At 67.8% G+C, this 16,899-nt stretch overlaps 1 protein-coding gene across 1 annotated transcript; it reads left to right on the forward strand.

The window, feature by feature from the left end:
* The first annotated feature begins 296 nt into the window (after positions 1 to 296).
* On the forward strand, positions 297 to 3,604 carry ZBTB42 (zinc finger and BTB domain containing 42). Its single transcript, XM_077910814.1, has one exon. The coding sequence runs from the start codon at positions 297 to 299 to the stop codon at positions 1,497 to 1,499; it is 1,203 nt and encodes a 400-aa protein (XP_077766940.1). The 3' UTR covers positions 1,500 to 3,604.
* The last annotated feature ends 13,295 nt before the right edge of the window (positions 3,605 to 16,899 follow it).

A 16,899-nucleotide genomic window follows, 5' to 3' on the forward strand; every position in this document is an offset into this window, starting at 1 on the left:
CGCTCCCCGCTCCCCGCTCCCCGCTCCCCGCGGCCGCGCTGCCATAAATGGGGCCGGCGGCGGCGGCGGCGGCGGCGCGGCGGCGGCGGGCGGGCGTCGGGGGGCGCGGCGGGCGGGCCCCGGGGTGAAGTTCAGCGGCCGCCCGGGGGGCGCGCGCACTTGGCGCCCCGCCCCGCGGCCAGCGGCGTCCGTTGGCTGCGGGTCGAGGCCTCCCCGCCGCGGGGCAGGTGCCGGGGGCGCGCGGCGGGGCGCGCGGGCTGCGCGGACGCCCCGTCTGCGCGCGCCGAGGCGGCGGCATGGAGGTCCCGGGGCACGGCGCGCGGCTGCTCGGCCGCCTGCGGCAGCAGCGCCAGCAGGGCTTCCTGTGCGACTGCACCGTGCTGGTGGGCGCCGCGCGCTTCCCGGCCCACCGCGCCGTGCTGGCCGCCTGCAGCGTCCACTTCCATCTCTTCTACAGGGACCGGCCCGCCGGCAGCCGCGACGCGGTGCGGCTCAACGGCGACGTGGTCACGGCGCCCGCCTTCGGCCGCCTGCTGGACTTCATGTACGAGGGCCGCCTGGACCTGCGCGGCCTGCCGGTGGAGGACGTCCTGGCCGCCGCCAGCTACCTGCACATGTACGACGTCGTCAAGGTCTGCAGGGGCCGGCTCCGGGCCGAGGGGCGCGCGCCGCCGCGGGGGGAGCCGGAGCCGCCAGCCCGCGCCCCGCGCCCCCAGCCCGCGCGCTCCCCGCAGCCCCGCGCCGCCGCCGCCGCCGCCGCCGCCGCCTCCGCCGGGGCGCGCGCCCTCCCTCCGCGAGCGCCGGGGCGCCCCCCCTGGCCGGCCCCCGGGGACCCGGACGCGGCCCTGGACCTGTCGCTGAAGCCCGGCCCGCGGCGGGAGCCCGGCCGCCCCCCGCGCGCCCTCCAGGCCCCCGCGTGCGGCCCGCTGCCCCGGGGCAAGGAGTCGCGGGGCTCGCGGTCGGACGCGGAGGACGGCGGCGGCCCCCCGCAGCCCCCCTGCGTGCGCGCGGCCGAGCGTGGGGCAGGGGCCCCGGGGGCGCGGCGGGGCGGCGCGGCGGGCGGCGCGGAGGCGGCGGCGGCGGCGGCGGCGGCGGGGCGCGGGGCCCTGTGCGTGTGCCCGCTGTGCAGCAAGCTGTTGCCCGGCGCGCACGTGCTGCAGGGGCACCTGAGCGCCCACTTCCGCGAGCGGGAGGGCCCCCGGGCGCGGCTGTCCCCCGACGGCCCGGCGCCCACCTGCCCGCTCTGCGGCAAGACCTTCTCCTGCGCCTACACGCTCAAGAGGCACGAGCGCACGCACTCGGGCGAGAAGCCCTACACGTGCGTGCAGTGCGGCAAGGGCTTCCAGTACTCGCACAACCTGAGCCGCCACGCCGTGGTGCACACGCGCGAGAAGCCGCACGCCTGCCGCTGGTGCGAGCGCCGCTTCACGCAGTCCGGGGACCTCTACCGCCACGTCCGGAAGTTCCACTGCGGCCTGGTCAAGTCCCTGCTGCTGTGACCTGTCCCCAGGCAGGGCGGGGCCTCGCAGGCGGACCCTCGGGGTGGAGGCCGCGGGAGGGGAGCTGGGGAGCGGGAGGCGCCCCTGTGCCGCGCTCCCAGCAGAGGGACCGCTGCTGCCCCCACCGCGGGCGGCTCGGAGCTGGGGTCACCCTCCTGCTGCCTCGCTCCTCCCCCACCCTCGGGCGGACTCCTGCTCCCAGCTGTGCCCTGACCTTGAGCACTGTCTTCCTCTCCATCCCTCCAGCCAGTGTCCCCTCTGTCACCTCCAGGGGGTGTCCCGAGGGCCCTGAGCCCCGGCCCAGGCTCCTTGGCTTCAGATTCAGAACGCGCTGTCGTCCTCCCACGGGGGGGGCTTTCCTGACCACCTCCCTGACTCACTCGGGCCTTCCCTTGTGAGCCTGGCACCGTGCTTGGTAGGGAAGGCACACATCGCAGAAGCTGTCAGCGTGTCCCAAAAAGGGCACTCGGGTGGAACAGGCCGCTCCTGGTGGGTGGCAGCGGGAGCCTCCCGGGGAGGCGGGCGGCAGGGCGCAGAGGCAGAACCAGAACCAGCCGGAAGCTGAGTGGCTCTTGAGTTCCAGGTGCTGGCGTGGGACGTGGGTCCCCCAGGGCTCGGATCCTGACCACACTTCAATTCCGTCCGTGAGAGGAAGTCGCAATTTGGAAATGATTCTCTTCAGACGCGGAGAGCTTCCCCTCCCCGAGGTTGCCAGATGTCTGCCCGCAGGCGTCGGGCCGATGGGCCGTGCTGCCTCCCTGCCTGAGCACAGGGTCCGGGTGCCTCTGAGCACCCCGGGCGGCAGGGGCGGGGGGGGCTTGGGTCTCGCAGGCTGCTACTGGGCTGCTGTGGGCCTCACCCTGACGTCGCTGGTTTGCCTGCCTCCCTGCTGCGGGTCATTTCCAAATGCTGCTCTCTACTCGGGCGATGTTTGCGGGCTTTCCCTTCCCTCCAGCGGGGCTGGGTGACAGCAGCCATCCAGCAAGGAGGCGATCAGCTCCTGCCGGCCTGGGGTCACAGCCCCCCGCTATCACCCACAGCTCCTGGAAGGGAGTGACCTCTGCATTTGCAGTTGGTGGCGGTCACCCAGCAGATCTTGCTGCCACAATCTCTGTGATTAAGACAAGGGGAGAGGGCAGGCGGGGGCTTGTCCCAGCTCCTGGGGGTCTTGCCGGCGACAGAGCGCCCCTGGACTCCTGGTATCCACCAACTGGAGGCACTGAGGACAGAGTCCAGCCCAGTTTAAGTTATTTTCTCGTCTCCTGGCAACACTTGATGTCATATTTATTTGTCTGCCTGGTCTGGAGTGGAATGACCGGCGGCCTCACAGCAGGTGCACAGAAGGGGCTGGCTCCCTGCGCGCCCTCGGCTCCCCTGCTGTGTGGGCAGCCCACCCTGCGTGGCAGGGCCTCTCCTGGTGCATGGGGCTCAGAGGCCCTGGACCGGCTGCAGACCAGAGAGCGCCGGGCAGGGGATGCCCTGGCGCTCGGCCCACACCTCTGGAAGGGCTGCTGGTACCTCGCACTCTGTCCTGTACTCCGTGGCCAGGTGTTCCTGTGTGTGCGTGTGTGTGTGTGTGTGTGTGTCCAGCGAATGCCGAGGCCGAGCCATGCCCACCGCCCCAGCGGGCAGCAGGGAGACGTGGCGGCGGCCCTGGTTTTCCCCGGGGGTTCCATGGGGAACTCTCCCGTCCTGACTTATCAACACTGGATTCATTGTCTTCTGCAGTTACTGTGAAGTTAATGTAAAGGGAAGTGGTTAGTTTTTAACTTGAGAACCCACACAGTCCAGAAGAAATCTCTATTTATGTATTTAACGCACACAGTGCGTGGGCACGCGTGGTAGAGGCGCGCGGAGATGCAGCCCGAGGGGAGCCTGCCGTGCGGGGGCCTCGGGGCCGGCCCGCCCCGTGCCCACGGCCTGGGCTGGGCAGCTCCCAGGGACCCGGGGACACTTGCTTGTGTTTAGCGCTCGGCGGGCGGTTTTGTTTGCACGCGCCCGCCTGCCACGGCAGTCTGGAAGGGAGGGCTGTCTTCCTGTGTTCACATCATCGTCTTCATGACAGTGCTAATAAAGTCCGCCCCAGGTGGAGGTGGCCGGGATTATTCCTGGGGACAGGAGTGTGTGCCTCTCCAAGCGTGTGCGGGAAGTGTGGGCACCGCTGGGGGCAGAGGAGGCCCCGGGGGCAGGGGAGGGTCCCAGGTGGGAGGCAGCCACTCTGGGGCCCATGTCTCAGGTGGCATCGCCTGCTGTGCCCTGTGGGGGGGTGGGTAGGGCAGGGCTTTGGACAGGTGACACACCCCCTTTCCTCAGGCTGCCCTCCCTGCCCTGGGGGGTGCAGGATGCAGGCTGAGACCTGGTGAGGTGGGCAAGGCTCAGAGGGGACGTGTCCCTCCTGGCCCAGCCCTTGCATGGGGACATGAAGCTGGTGGCCCTCTGGGCACTCCCTTGAACTGTGCCTTTTTCACTTGGTCCTGGCCAGAGTGTCCTCCAGAAGAGCCAAAGCAGACCGAAGGGCAAGCCAAGGGGTCCCCAAAGGTGGTGCTAAAAAGGCTGCCATGCTTGGGCTATACTTTGAGGCCTTGACCCGTCCTGACCCCAATGTAGGTCACTGCTTCTGGAAGGTCGCGCCCGACACCTCCCCTCCCCCACGCAGCCTGCCTCCCACTGAGCCTTCCTCCTGGACCAGGGCCACTGTCCTGCAGGGAGACCCTGTCATGTTCCCAGTTGGGCCTGTGACTCAGCCTTCTCAGAACCAGGGGAGGAGGCTGTTGCCATGCCAACCAGGCAGGGGAGGAGGGCGCCGAGAGGCCCCCTTGGGGGAGGACTGAGCTGGGACGGGGCTTCCCGGGGCTCCTCTCAGCCGCCCGGCACACTCAGCTCCCTGCCCCCTCCATCACCCAAGCCATCAGCCCCGTTCCTCGAGGGCTGGAGCCATCCGGCCAGACCCACTGGCTGGATGGTAAACTGAAGCTCGTGGAAGGGCCTGGGGCCTCCTCCTCCCTCCTATCCCCCGTGCCCCGCCAGCACTATCTCTACAGTAGATCCCCACAGAAACGGACCCTAAAATCTGGGCCAACTTTCAAGTGGGGGAGGACCTAGTGCTTGGCCGCCTGCACGCTGACAAGCGGTGGGGAAGGGGTGAGCTGAGCCCGCGCCGTTCCTCCTTCCCCTGCCGCCCGCTTCCCGATGTTTCCATCCCACCGCACCTCCTTTGTCCATATCGAAGGGAAAGTGGGTCTGGGCCTCCCGTGCCCACCTGACCTCCCCAACACCGTGGGCAGCAGCCCTCCTTTGCCTGTCACAGAACCCTGCGGGGAGGGCCACCAGGTGCTCGTCCTCGTCCCCGTCCCCAGGGCACTTCCGTCCCTCAGTCTTCTCACGTGTCAGACGGGAATCACGGCCCAGCACTGCAGAGGGGCGTCGGGGTCGCGCCCGGTGGGCACACACGGGGGCAGCGGCCACTAGGTGCTGGCCAGCGCTGCCCCACGGATGACGACAAGCATGACACAGCTGGGTCCCCGCGGGCCGTCCCCAGCCCAGAGGGGCACCTGGGGCAGAGGGCTTTGGCAAGCGGGCCCCAAAGAGCAAGCCCAGCTCGTCCTGGGGGTGCTGGGTGCGCTGGCTTTCGGGGACCAGTGCCGGTCCCGTTGGGCCCTGGGCTTTCTCGTGGAGTCACCAGCCCTGGTCATCCCCGCTGTGTGCCCCTGCAGCTGTCCGGGCAGAACCCCCTGCAGGGTTCTCCACGCACGGGGCGCTGTGGGAGGAGTACGGGGACAGCTGGCCGGGCCCTGGGGCGGGCGGGGTGGGAGGCCGTGTCCAGGCACGCATACCGCGCCCCCCGGCTCCAGCCTGGCTGCTGCTGGCCCTGCAGACCTGGTGGGTCTGGGGCATCCCCGGAAATCTAGGGGCGTGGGGACTCCCTGGAGCCAAATGGCTTTGTTTTCAGCAATTTGAACTGAGGGGAAACCCACTGTGGGGGAGTCCGGTGCACGCTGGCCGCAGCTCACAGCGCAGGCGGTTACTCCCCCGACGCTCCAGGGGCTGGACGTGTGAGATCCAGGTGCTGCAGGGCTGCTCCTGGGCCTCTCCGGGCGTGTAGACGGCCGCCCTCTCTGTGTCCGTGTCCTGATCGCTGCTCTTCTAAGGACACCAGTCCTAGTGCACTAGGGTCACCCTGGGAACCTCATTTTAACTTGATCACCCCTCCAAAGACCCGACTTCCAAATACAGTCACACTTCAAGGTGCTGGGGGGTGAGGCCCCCGACACAAATTCTGGAGACAGACGATCCAACCCCTGACAATCAACCCCTGGGGCTCAGAGGGACCTGGAGGCCCAGGTCTGAGCCGGCCACTGCGGTTTTCCCGTCGGCGAGGTTTGCGGAGGATCCAGCTCGCCCTCCGGGGCGCCGGGCAACCCACGGGCCGCTGGGCGCAGCTGCCTGCCGTCGTCCCGAGGCCAGAGCCACAGCTCGGGGAGGACTGTCCTCAGTGGGCCCGAGCCCGTCCTGCCCACACCTTCACGGGGCCCACACCGGAGTCTCACCCCCCAGCCCGGGTCGCACAACAGCCGCACCCCCTCTGGAACCCCAGGTCCAGCCCCTGCACCGCAGCACGAGCTCCGTTTCCCCGTCTGCCTGACGGAGCGGCTTCTCTGTCACGAGTCCTGGCCCGTGTCTGGAACCGCCGGCGTGGCCACCTCACCATGTCTGGCCCCTCCCCTCTACCCGGCTCCCCTGCCCAGGCCTCAGTCTTCGGCGGCCTCTAACTCCTCGGGGACTCAAGCCTGAGTGGCCGCAGCCGCCCCCGACGCTGCGCAACCCGCAGGGAAGGATGGCGCGTCCGCTGAGCACATGCCCCCATCCTGGGCCGAGTGCGGGACGCACCGCCCGCGGCAGAGCCCAAGTGTTTGCAAGGCGGCGTGCGGGCCTGCGGAGCCAGGGAGGGAGGCCGGGCCGCCTCAGAAGCTCCCGAGGCCCCGGGCGGACCAGTAGCCACGAGGGGCACCGCGGTGGGGCTCAGTACGCGCCCATTCTGAAACCCAAAGCCCGACGCCCCGGGGCACGGGTGGGATGCGGCGCCCTGGACCCTCACACCACCGGCGGGAACTCAGGAACCGCACGCCACGTGGAGAAAGGAGGCCGGTTCCCGGGGAAGCGAAACATGCACCTGTCACGGGACCTTCCCCAGGGGTCCCTGGTAGTGATAGCCACGGTACTGGAGAGCTACGCAGCCCGAATGTCCACCAGCTGGAGTGTGGACGCACCCCTTGCGGAAGCCTCATCCCCCCTCGGGACGCCGTGTGACAATGAAGGGGGGTGGCTGGTGAAACGAGAGGACGAAGGTCCCTGTTCTGCTGGAGAGCCGGCAGGCGGGGGGGCTGCAGTGCCACCTGCGTGAAGCCCCGGGGCAGGCGAGGAGTGTCCACGGGAAAGATCGGACATTCGCCCCTGCGAGGGGAACGGGGATCGACTGGGGATGCGAGGGGACTCTTGGGGGCTGGTGGACAGTTCTTGAGGTTTATGGGGCGAGATGCCATGTAGCTACCAAAATGTACCCAATTTAACCGTCCATTTTGATGCATGTACATTTAAAACACCCGATAAAACGGCGAAAGGGCCTGAACAGAAGAGCTGACGGGACACGAGCCGCTGCGGGGGCGGGGCTGGGCGCGGGGAGCCTGTCGCTCCCACTACCGGCACCTAGAAACTTCCCGTAATAAAATGCTTAGAGGGATCCCTGGGTGGCGCAGCTGTTTGGCGCCTGCCTTTGGGCCAGGGCGCGATCCTGGAGACCCGGGATCGAATCCCACGTCGGGCTCCCGGTGCATGGAGCCTGCTTCTCCCTCTGCCTGTGTCTCTGCCTCTCTCTCTCTCTCTCTGTGACTATCATAAATAAATAAATAAATAAAAATAAATAAATAAAATGCTTAGAGACACCATGCTGCAGGCTGGCGACGATGGCAGCTTGGTCACACCCTTCATCCGTGAGGCCACAGGGCGGCGGCGCCGGGACCCGAGCCCAGACCCGAGCCCGGCGGCCCTGAGCTGGTGCCCGTCTGATTCTGAGGGCACGATGGCCGTGCCACGGCCTGCACCCGGCAGGTCCAGGGGTCCGTCCCACAGAGAAGCTCGGGCGTGTGCGCGACGACGCGTCAGGCTGTCGTTCAACGCGGCAAAACGTCGGTGAGGGCTTAAGTGCCCAGCGGCAGGGGACCAAGCGGAGCGGCCGCCGTGCGGGTGTGGATGGGGCGCCACTCGGCCACCGTGTCCCCAGGCCACCGCTGAGAGCCACTTACAACGTCCCCCGGAGGCCCGCAGGTGCGCCCTCCCTCCAGGGACAGGGGAGGTGGGGAGACCTTGTTTTTGTTTGTTTTTAAAGATTTTATTTATTTATTCATGAGAGACACAGAGAGGCAGAGCCACAGGCAGAGGGAGAAGCAGGCTCCATGCTGGGAGCCGGCTGCGGGATTGGATCTCAGGACCCCGGGGTCATGCCCTGGGCTGAAGGTGGCGCTAAACCGCTGAGCCCCCCAGGCCGCCCGAGAACCTTGATTTGTTTTTGTTTTTGTATTTTAGGTTTTCCAAGCGAACATTTTTTAATTGTTTTAAAAGATTTTATTTATTCATGAGAGACACAGAGAGAGAGAGGGAGAGAGGCAGGGACGCAGGCAGAGGGGGAAGCAGATGCGGGACTCGATCCCGGGACCCTGGCATGATGCCCTGAGCTGAAGGCAGACGCTCAACTGCTGAGCCGCCCAGGTGTCCCCGGGTTTTATTTCGAACCACACGACAGGTCATCAGTCCCCAACGTACAGGAGTCGGGTTAAACTTGGAACCCTCACCCCTTCCATTGTCACACGACTGCCTGAGCCCGCAACCGTCTCCCCTCCCTTGCTCCCTCCGTGGCGCCGTCCTTAAAAGCCAGACACCGGAGCTGCTTCCTCCGGCGCGTGCCCCGCGCCACCCCACGCGCCCCTGCCTTTGGGCTCCTGCTCCTACTCACTTCTTGGGCGTCCCCCAGTGTTCCCGTCAATACAGATACTCCTTTCCCCCCGCCCTGTGTCGCCCAGAGAGGCCTCACACGGGAGGAGCCGTTCTCAACGGTGTTTTTCTTTTGAAAACAGAGGGTAGAGATCTTCCCGGAGCAGCTCATACGCTTCCCCGACGCCGTAACTTGTAAGAAGGGCCACGCCGTGTCGCATCGTGTGGTTGTCAGCACCTGATCTCCTGGCGTGGACACCTGGGTGGTGTCCGGAGGTTTTTAAACTTTTTATTTATTTTTTTTTAATTTTTATTTATTTACGATAGTCACAGAGAGAGAGAGGCGCAGAGACACAGGCAGAGGGAGAAGCAGGCTCCATGCACCGGGAGCCCGACGTGGGATTCGATCCCGGGTCTCCAGGATCGCGCCCTGGGCCAAAGGCAGGCGCCAAACTGCTGCGCCACCCAGGGATCCCAGGTTTTTAAACTTTATTTATTCATGAGCCGCACAGAGCGAGGTTTCCAGGGCTTCGCTCTTCTAAGCGCCGCTCTGTCAAGCAGCCGCGGTGGTGCAGGCTGGGCACGTGGAGGCACCAGGCGCCCGTCCTGGGCAGGTGGACGCCCTCGCAGTCCCGACAGGTGCCCGCTCACCGGCACAGCGGCGTCCTCACCTCCCTGGCCACGTGCCAACCACAGTGAGTTCCCACCCTGTGATTTTTTTCCCCAAATCTAGTAGGTAAGGAGTCGCAACTCCGTGCGACTTTGATGTGTGGCTCTTACTGCGGGAGACCCTGCCCCCGCGGCTCTTTTGTATTTCGTGGGGCCGACTCCGGGCTCGCGTCTTGCATCCGTCTTCCCAGTGGGCATCTCCGCTCCCAGCGTCAAAGGAGTCGCCGATTCTTTGCACTCAGACGGCGGCAGTGGCACGTGTGAGCATCGCACGGCTCCACCCCTGCCGGCGCTCGTGTCCCTGCACACGCGCCCGGTCGAGCTGCGGCTGTGACCTGAGCCTCCCGCCGCCCTCCCGCCGCCCTCCCGCGCCTCCTGGGGCCCCGCTGCTCCCGCTGCTCCCGGCCCGGTGGCCACACACTCCGCTGTCCCGCGGGCCCGGCCGCGCCGTCCTCGTCTTTTTCCAGTTTCCTTCACCACGTTTTGCTTGTTCGTGCTCCACGTGGACCCCAGAGTCTGCTCCCCTGGATCGGGGGAAGCTCCTTGCCCCGCGGCCGCCCCGACCCGGCTGCCCCTGCCTGGCCCTCGTCCAGCCTCATCCTTTCCTTGTGACAAACGCCAATTCTTTTAAAAATGCATTTATTGGGATCCCTGGGTGGCGCAGCGGTTTGGCGCCTGCCTTTGGCCCAGGGCGCGATCCTGGAGACCCGGGATCAAATCCCACGTCGGGCTCCCGGTGCATGGAGCCTGCTTCTCCCTCTGCCTGTGTCTCTGCCTCTCTCTCTCTCTGTGACTATCATAAATAAATTTAAAAAAAATTAAAAAAAAAATTTAAAAAAATGCATTAATTATTTTTTAGAGATTTTATTTATTTATTCATGAGACAGAGGGAGAGAGAGAGGCAGAGACACGCAGAGGGAGCAGCAGGCGCCCTGCAGGGAGCCCGACGTGGGACTCGATGCCGGGTCTCCAGGATCGCGCCCTGGGCTGAAGGCGGCGCTAAACCGCCGCGCCCCCCAGGGATCCCCAGATGCCTCCGGTGGCCGGTGCCGCCCGGCCGATGCCCTGGACCCGCCGCGCCCTCTCCGCCGCCCCTCCCCGCGGCCCGGCCCCAGGGCGCTCCCCCCACAGCGCCCCGCCCCCGCCCCCGCCCGCAGCCCACCCGGAAGCGCCGGCCTCGCCGCGCACGCTCGCCCCGCCCCCCGCGCGCTCCCCCGTCACGTGGGCAGCGTGCGCCGCGCCCGGAAGTCAGTCCCCCGGGGAACGCGAGCCGCGCGGCCGCGGGTTCCGCCCGGGCGCTCGGCCGTCGAGGGGCGCTGGGGCGCGGGGGCGCGGCGCAGCCGTGGGCGGAGCCGCCTTCCCACCCGCGGGAGGCCGGGGCGCGGCTCCCTGCACCGCAGCCCCCGCAGCCCCCGCAGCTCCAGGCCCGGCACCGCCCGCGCTGCGTGGCCGCGTCCTGTGCCCCCGGGTCCCGCCCAGGCCCTGCGCATCCCGACGCATCCAGTAGCCCAGGAGCTCCGCGGGCGCCGAGAGCCGCCGGCCCCCAGCACGGTCGGGGTCGCTCAGCGATGAGGCTCCCGCGGCCCAGAGCCCTCCCCGCGGGGGGCAGCCGCAGGACGGGAGGAGGCCTGGGGGGCCTGACCTTGGGGGGCCTGACCTCCCTGGGGGCCCTGACCTCGGGGGTCCTGACCTCCCTGGGGGCCCTGACCTCGGGGGGCCTGACCTTGGGGGGCCTGACCTCGGGGGGCCTGACCTCCCTGGGGGCCCTGACCTCGGGGGGCCTGACCTTGGGGGGCCTGACCTTGGGGGGCCTGACCTCCCTGGGGGCCTGACCTTGGGGGGCCTGACCTCGGGGGGCCTGACCTCCCTGGGGGCCCTGACCTCGGGGGGCCTGACCTCCCTGGGGGCCCTGACCTCGGGGGGCCTGACCTCGGGGGGCCTGACCTTGGGGGGCCTGACCTCCCTGGGGGCCTGACCTTGGGGGGCCTGACCTCGGGGGGCCTGACCTCCCTGGGGACCCTGACCTCGGGGGGCCTGACCTCGGGGGGCCTGACTCGGGGGGCCTGACCTCCCTGGGGGCCCTGACCTCGGGGGGCCTGACCTCCCTGGGGGCCCTGACCTCGGGGGGCCTGACCTTGGGGGGCCTGACCTCCCTGGGGGCCCTGACCTCGGGGGTCCTGACCTTGGGGGGCCTGACCTCCCTGGGGGCCCTGACCTCGGGGGGCCTGACCTTGGGGGGCCTGACCTCCCTGGGGGCCCTGACCTCGGGGGGCCTGACCTTGGGGGGCCTGACCTCGGGGGGCCTGACCTCCCTGGGGGCCCTGACCTCGGGGGGCCTGACCTTGGGGGGCCTGACCTTGGGGGGCCTGACCTCCCTGGGGGCCCTGACCTCGGGGGGCCTGACCTTGGGGGGCCTGACCTCCCTGGGGGCCTGACCTTGGGGGGCCTGACCTCCCTGGGGGCCCTGACCTCCCTGGGGGCCCTGACCTCGGGGGGCCTGACCTCCCTGGGGGCCCTGACCTCGGGGGGCCTGACCTTGGGGGGCCTGACCTCCCTGGGGGCCCTGACCTCGGGGGGCCTGACCTTGGGGGGCCTGACCTCGGGGGGCCTGACCTCCCTGGGGGCCCTGACCTCGGGGGGCCTGACCTTGGGGGGCCTGACCTTGGGGGGCCTGACCTCCCTGGGGGCCCTGACCTCGGGGGGCCTGACCTTGGGGGGCCTGACCTCCCTGGGGGCCTGACCTTGGGGGGCCTGACCTCGGGGGGCCTGACCTCCCTGGGGGCCCTGACCTCGGGGGGCCTGACCTCGGGGGGCCTGACCTCCCTGGGGGCCCTGACCTCGGGGGGCCTGACCTCGGGGGGCCTGACCTCCCTGGGGGCCCTGACCTCAGGGGGCCTGACCTTGGGGGGCCTGACCTCCCTGGGGGCCCTGACCTCGGGGGGCCTGACCTTGGGGGGCCTGACCTCCCTGGGGGCCTGACCTTGGGGGGCCTGACCTCGGGGAGCCTGACCTCCCTGGGGGCCCTGACCTCGGGGGGCCTGACCTTGGGGGGCCTGACCTCCCTGGGGGCCTGACCTTGGGGGGCCTGACCTCGTGGGGCCTGACCTCCCTGGGGACCCTGACCTCGGGGGACCTGACCTCCCTGGGGGCCCTGACCTCGGGGGGCCTGACCTCCCTGGGGGCCTGACCTCAGGGGCTCTGCTCGCAGTGGCTCGGCTGATTCCCCCCAGGCCCGAGCCGGCGCTGGCCTCGCCCCTGCCCTCCTCTCCCCGCAGACCGCATCACCCCCACCCTCCGCCCGCCCTCCCCGAGGCCCGCGCTCCTCCAGGGTGACCCCCAGACCGCGGGGCCTCCTAGGGCCGCCGGCACCAAACCCCGAGAGCTGCGTGTCCAGGCCTGGGCGGGGGGCAGGAGGCCGCTGGCATCGCAGCTCAGATGCACACGTGGGTGCCAGAGGGCGGGAGGAAGGGCACTACCGCCCTCAGAGCCCGGCCAGCCCAGGGGCCCCACCCGTCAGCCCTTCCAGCACCCCAGGGTGCGGGGACCCCAGAGGCACATGCACAGAGTCACAGGGTTTGGAAAATTGGTAAAAAGTTGTACAGAAAATAAATATAGACATAAAATGTAGGGTACATGGGAGAAGGGAAAGATGTGAAAGATAGAGACACGCGTATGCACACGTACACGTACACGCGCTCGAGCTGCCAACACAGACTAAGCGGTGTCAGCGACGGATACTTAGGGCCCCCGGGCGGCGCAGCGGTCGAGCATCTGCCCTCGGCTCAGATCATGATCCCGGGGGCCTGGGATCGAGTCCTGCTCACTGGGGCCCTGCTTCTGCCTCCGCCCCTCCCCATCCCCACTCCTGTGCTCTCTCTGTCTGTTTCTCAAATAAGTAAAATAAAGAACAACCAAAGTTCAAACGTCAGGAGCACGCGTCAGCACGAGCTATACCCGCGCGTACGCCGTATGCATGAAGCCGTACCCGTGTGCAGATGTATCTATACCTACGCACACCTTTTTTTTTTCTCCTGAAAGACAAGCCCAGAAGTGTGTGCGTTTGGGGCCGTACAGCCGTGCGGTGTCTGCGTCTGGACCCGGGTGAGGACTGAGGCCTGGAGAGCGGTGGGTGCGGAGGTTGGGCTGTGGGCCCAGCGCCAAAGCAGAGGGGTGGGCAGGGACGGCCCCGGGCCTGTTCTCACCCCACCCCACCCCCGACTCCTGCCTGTGACTCCCATGGCCTCCCCCCATGCAAATCCAAGGAGCCAGACCATGTGACATTCTGAGCCAGTGGTCTGGGGGTCGGGGGGACACACAGAGCACCCGGCCAGGGCACACCTCTGAGCTCCGCGTGCACACCTGTCCTTCGCTGGAATGTGATCCTCGTACCCAAGAAGAAAGAAACGAAGTCAGAGAGGAGGGTCGGCGTGGGCCGTGCTTCCAGCTGAGCGCCAGGTTGTGTGTTAGCCCCAGCAAGCCTCGTCTTAGGAAGCAGAGGGAAGGAGAAGGTAAAAGAGGCCAGTGAACCTCAAGACATGCATCGCTGCTACCAGACTCACCCCAGCACCGCTGAGCGCCGGGCTAGGGCACGGATGGGAGTCTCCCCTGCACGTGGCCCATCCTGCACCCCTGACTTTGAGGGACCAAGACCCAGGAGAAGGAGGTAATCGCTGGTCCCAGCGGCGGCTCCACCTCGCTCCTCCTCGGCCCCAGGGGCTGGAGTGTGTGAGCGCCGGGACCACACCTCTGCCCCGGGTCAGCTGCCTTGAGTCGCGGGTAGGGCCCGCGGGGAGGACTAGCGGGCACGGTGGTGCTTACACTGGCTGTGAGACGGCTGCTTGTAACGAGCCGGGTTACTTTGCTGCCTGACCCGGCACACTCTGCCTGAGTCTGAGAGTAATACAGGTGGGAAAGGTGGGATCAGATGGGGCACACGGGGCTATCCCCCCCCCCACGAGCTGAGGTGCCTCCAAACAGCAGGCATAGCTGGATGACCGGACGGGTTGAGAACGGGTGGTGGTGGAGGATGGAAGGATGGACGGACACGTGGATGGACCGAGATTGGTTGATGGACGCGTGGAGAGTTGTTCGGATGGAAGTGTGCACGGGTGTCCAGGGGCAGGTGCGTGGATGGGTGCCTGGGGGTGGACGCGTAGGAGAAGATGAACAGACGGAGGGAGGGATGTCGCCTGAGAACTCTGGAAGGTTTGGAAACTCCGCCTGCGTCCGTGGAACCCTGACTCAGCGTCCCGTCCTGCGTGCTGGGGGTGCGGGAGGGAGGAAGCCTTTCTCCTGGGCGAGGTCAGGGGGCCGTGGCCGGCGTGGAGCAGAGGCAGGAACGGGGTGAGGTATGCTCTGGGGCCTGGTCCGGGGGAGGTGGGGGGTTAATAACAGCAGGTGGCAGATTCCTGTGGCCCAATAAGGAAAGAGGAAAGGAAGTCTTTGGGGTGCCAGACGCTGACGGTGTGAGGTCGTGGCAGCGATGGCCTGGCTGCCTTGAGCAGAGGCTGAGGAGATTCAGGCCCAGCCTGCTGGGGCGCGGGGGTGCAGCAAGCTGGCCAGTATGTCTGGAGCTGGAGGAGGAAGGCGAGGGGGGCAGGGGACGGGAGAGGCTGCGGCCATTGGAGACATTTCGACTTTGACCTTGAGTGAGTGGGAGCCACTGAAGGGTTGGGTCCCTCAGTGACAAGCTCAGACTTGGCTTCTGGCCGCATCTCCCTCGCTGCCGTGTGCAAAGCCGAAGGAGCGGGGCCAGGGAGGGGGCTGCAGTAGTGCAAGACGGTAGTGCAGGGGGCAGGCGCCGGGGCTGAGGGGAGATGCCAAGGCAGGAGGCCCTTGGTCCTTGTGCTCAGGCCGCGTGGGCGCTGCCCCTGGGAGGGTGGCCACGCAGCTCGCTCAACCAGGCCCTGCCGGGTAGGGTCAAGTGCTCTGCGGTTCCCAGTGAGGGCTCCCGGGGGAGAGGTTTGGTCCACTTGGAAAGCTGTGGGACTGGGTCAGCCAGGGGGCGGCTGGGGGACGGGGTCCTCAGTCATCCTCAGGTCCCGGGGGCCAGCCCTGTACCCTTGCTCTGCGGCAGCGTGGAACCAGGTATCTGCGGGGAGAGCCCCCCTTCCTGCAGGAGCTCGGGGCTGCTTGGCATCCGGGACGTTCCCAGCCTCCCGCGGCCCTCAGGATTGGGGGCTCTCTGCATCTGGGATTGGGGGCCTTCCGACCTCCTCGCAGCATCCTGGGACCTCCGGGGAGGCCTCGGACCTCGTCCCCGCGACCAGCGCGCCATCTGGCGGCCCGCGCAGGACCTGCCTGTCCCAGGGATGCGCTGCGGGTCCGCGCAAACCCCCTCCGCACCGAGCAAGGCTGCAGACAGCGCCCTCCGCCCTCCCAGTGCAGCTGGTGCGGGTGGAGGTTGGGGTCCCGCCCCGCTGGGTGGGGACTGGGGAGACCCGGCCGCGGGGGCTCCCAGGAGAAGGGCAGGCACGGGGGCTTTAGGCGACGCTTAGGCAGGTGGCTCTGCAGGCAGGGTGGGGGGGGGGGCGGGTGGCGCACTGGTCGGGGCAGGTGAGGCCTGGAATCCCCTCACCACTTCCACCAAGTAGGCGGTAACGGCCTTGCTGGGCTGCCAGTGTGGACGGGAGGCGGAGAGGCAGGTGGCCAGGGCCGGGATCTTACGGACAGGGACGGAGGGGGATGCGGGGGCACCAGGGTGGTGACCTGGGCTCTGACCTGGCCGGAAGAGAGAGGCGTGGGTGGGTCCTGGGAGTTGAGGGGGGCCAGCACAGGCCTGGGTATTGAGGTTATGGGGGCCCGTGAGGGTGGGGGGGCCAGGGGGTCGGTGGGAGAGAAGTGGGCCCTGGAGAGGTGGTCTCGGTGGAGGAAGCAGCCGAGGGTCCCGGAGCCCACCGGGGGTCTCTGGGCAGCTTGGGGGCAGCAGTCCCAGGAGGGTGGGAGCTGGAGGGGCTCCAGGACCCCCAGGACCGCGGAGGGTCCACACCCAGCCGCCCTCTGCCCCGCAGGCCTGTCCCTCTGCTCAATTCTCCCCTACGGTCACTGCAGCCTGTCCCCCAAGCTGCTCCATCTGGGGCCTCTGGAGGGGGCCCCTCTGTGGGAACCCAGTCTACGTGCCTAGGATGCTGTCTCGGGGTGCCCTCAGGTGCCCTCAGAATCCCTCCTGGGATGCAGATCACTGCCTGCATCCTCCCCGGGGACCCAGCAAGCTGACCGGCTGCCCAGGGCCGGTGACCACAGGGCTTGCTGCCCCTCCCTGGGCCCTGGCGGGAGAGGTTTGGGGACGCGGAGGAGGGGAGAGAAGGGGCCACCAGGGCTCAGGGGCGGCAGGGCCAGGATGAGCTCCCCTTACACACCACCTCCCCGCCGTCCCTTCACCCCGACCTGTGATGGGGGGTGGGGGGCGGCGCTCCTGGCCGCGCCCGCCTGGGATAAAGTGATTATGTTTGTCTGAACAAGTGTTCAAGCTGGTTTCACGTGTGTGTTTTAAACTTACACGAATGGCACAGTGTTCAGAATCATGCTGGTCCTGTACTTCCCGTTTGCCTTGAGGTGTGCCTGACACACGGTGCGGAGCCCCGAAGCTAGGCGTACAGTAGACGGCCCTGCGGACTCCAAGTGCACGGGCGCAGCGGGCACCCTTGTGTCCATTCCGGGGGCGCCCCGACCTTAACCGCACACACAGGCTCTGACTGGTTTGGAGCCTCATCCGAAGGGACTCGGGCAACATGCTCTCTTCTGCATC

The sequence above is a fragment of the Canis aureus genome, chromosome 9 (assembly GCF_053574225.1).
Source record: "Canis aureus isolate CA01 chromosome 9, VMU_Caureus_v.1.0, whole genome shotgun sequence".
Classification (NCBI taxonomy): domain Eukaryota; kingdom Metazoa; phylum Chordata; class Mammalia; order Carnivora; family Canidae; genus Canis; species Canis aureus.

Bases quoted from the DNA above. Each gene is read 5' to 3' on its own strand.
- ZBTB42 (XM_077910814.1), top strand. From the start codon at position 297: ATGGAGGTCCCGGGGCACGGCGCGCGGCTGCTCGGCCGCCTGCGGCAG.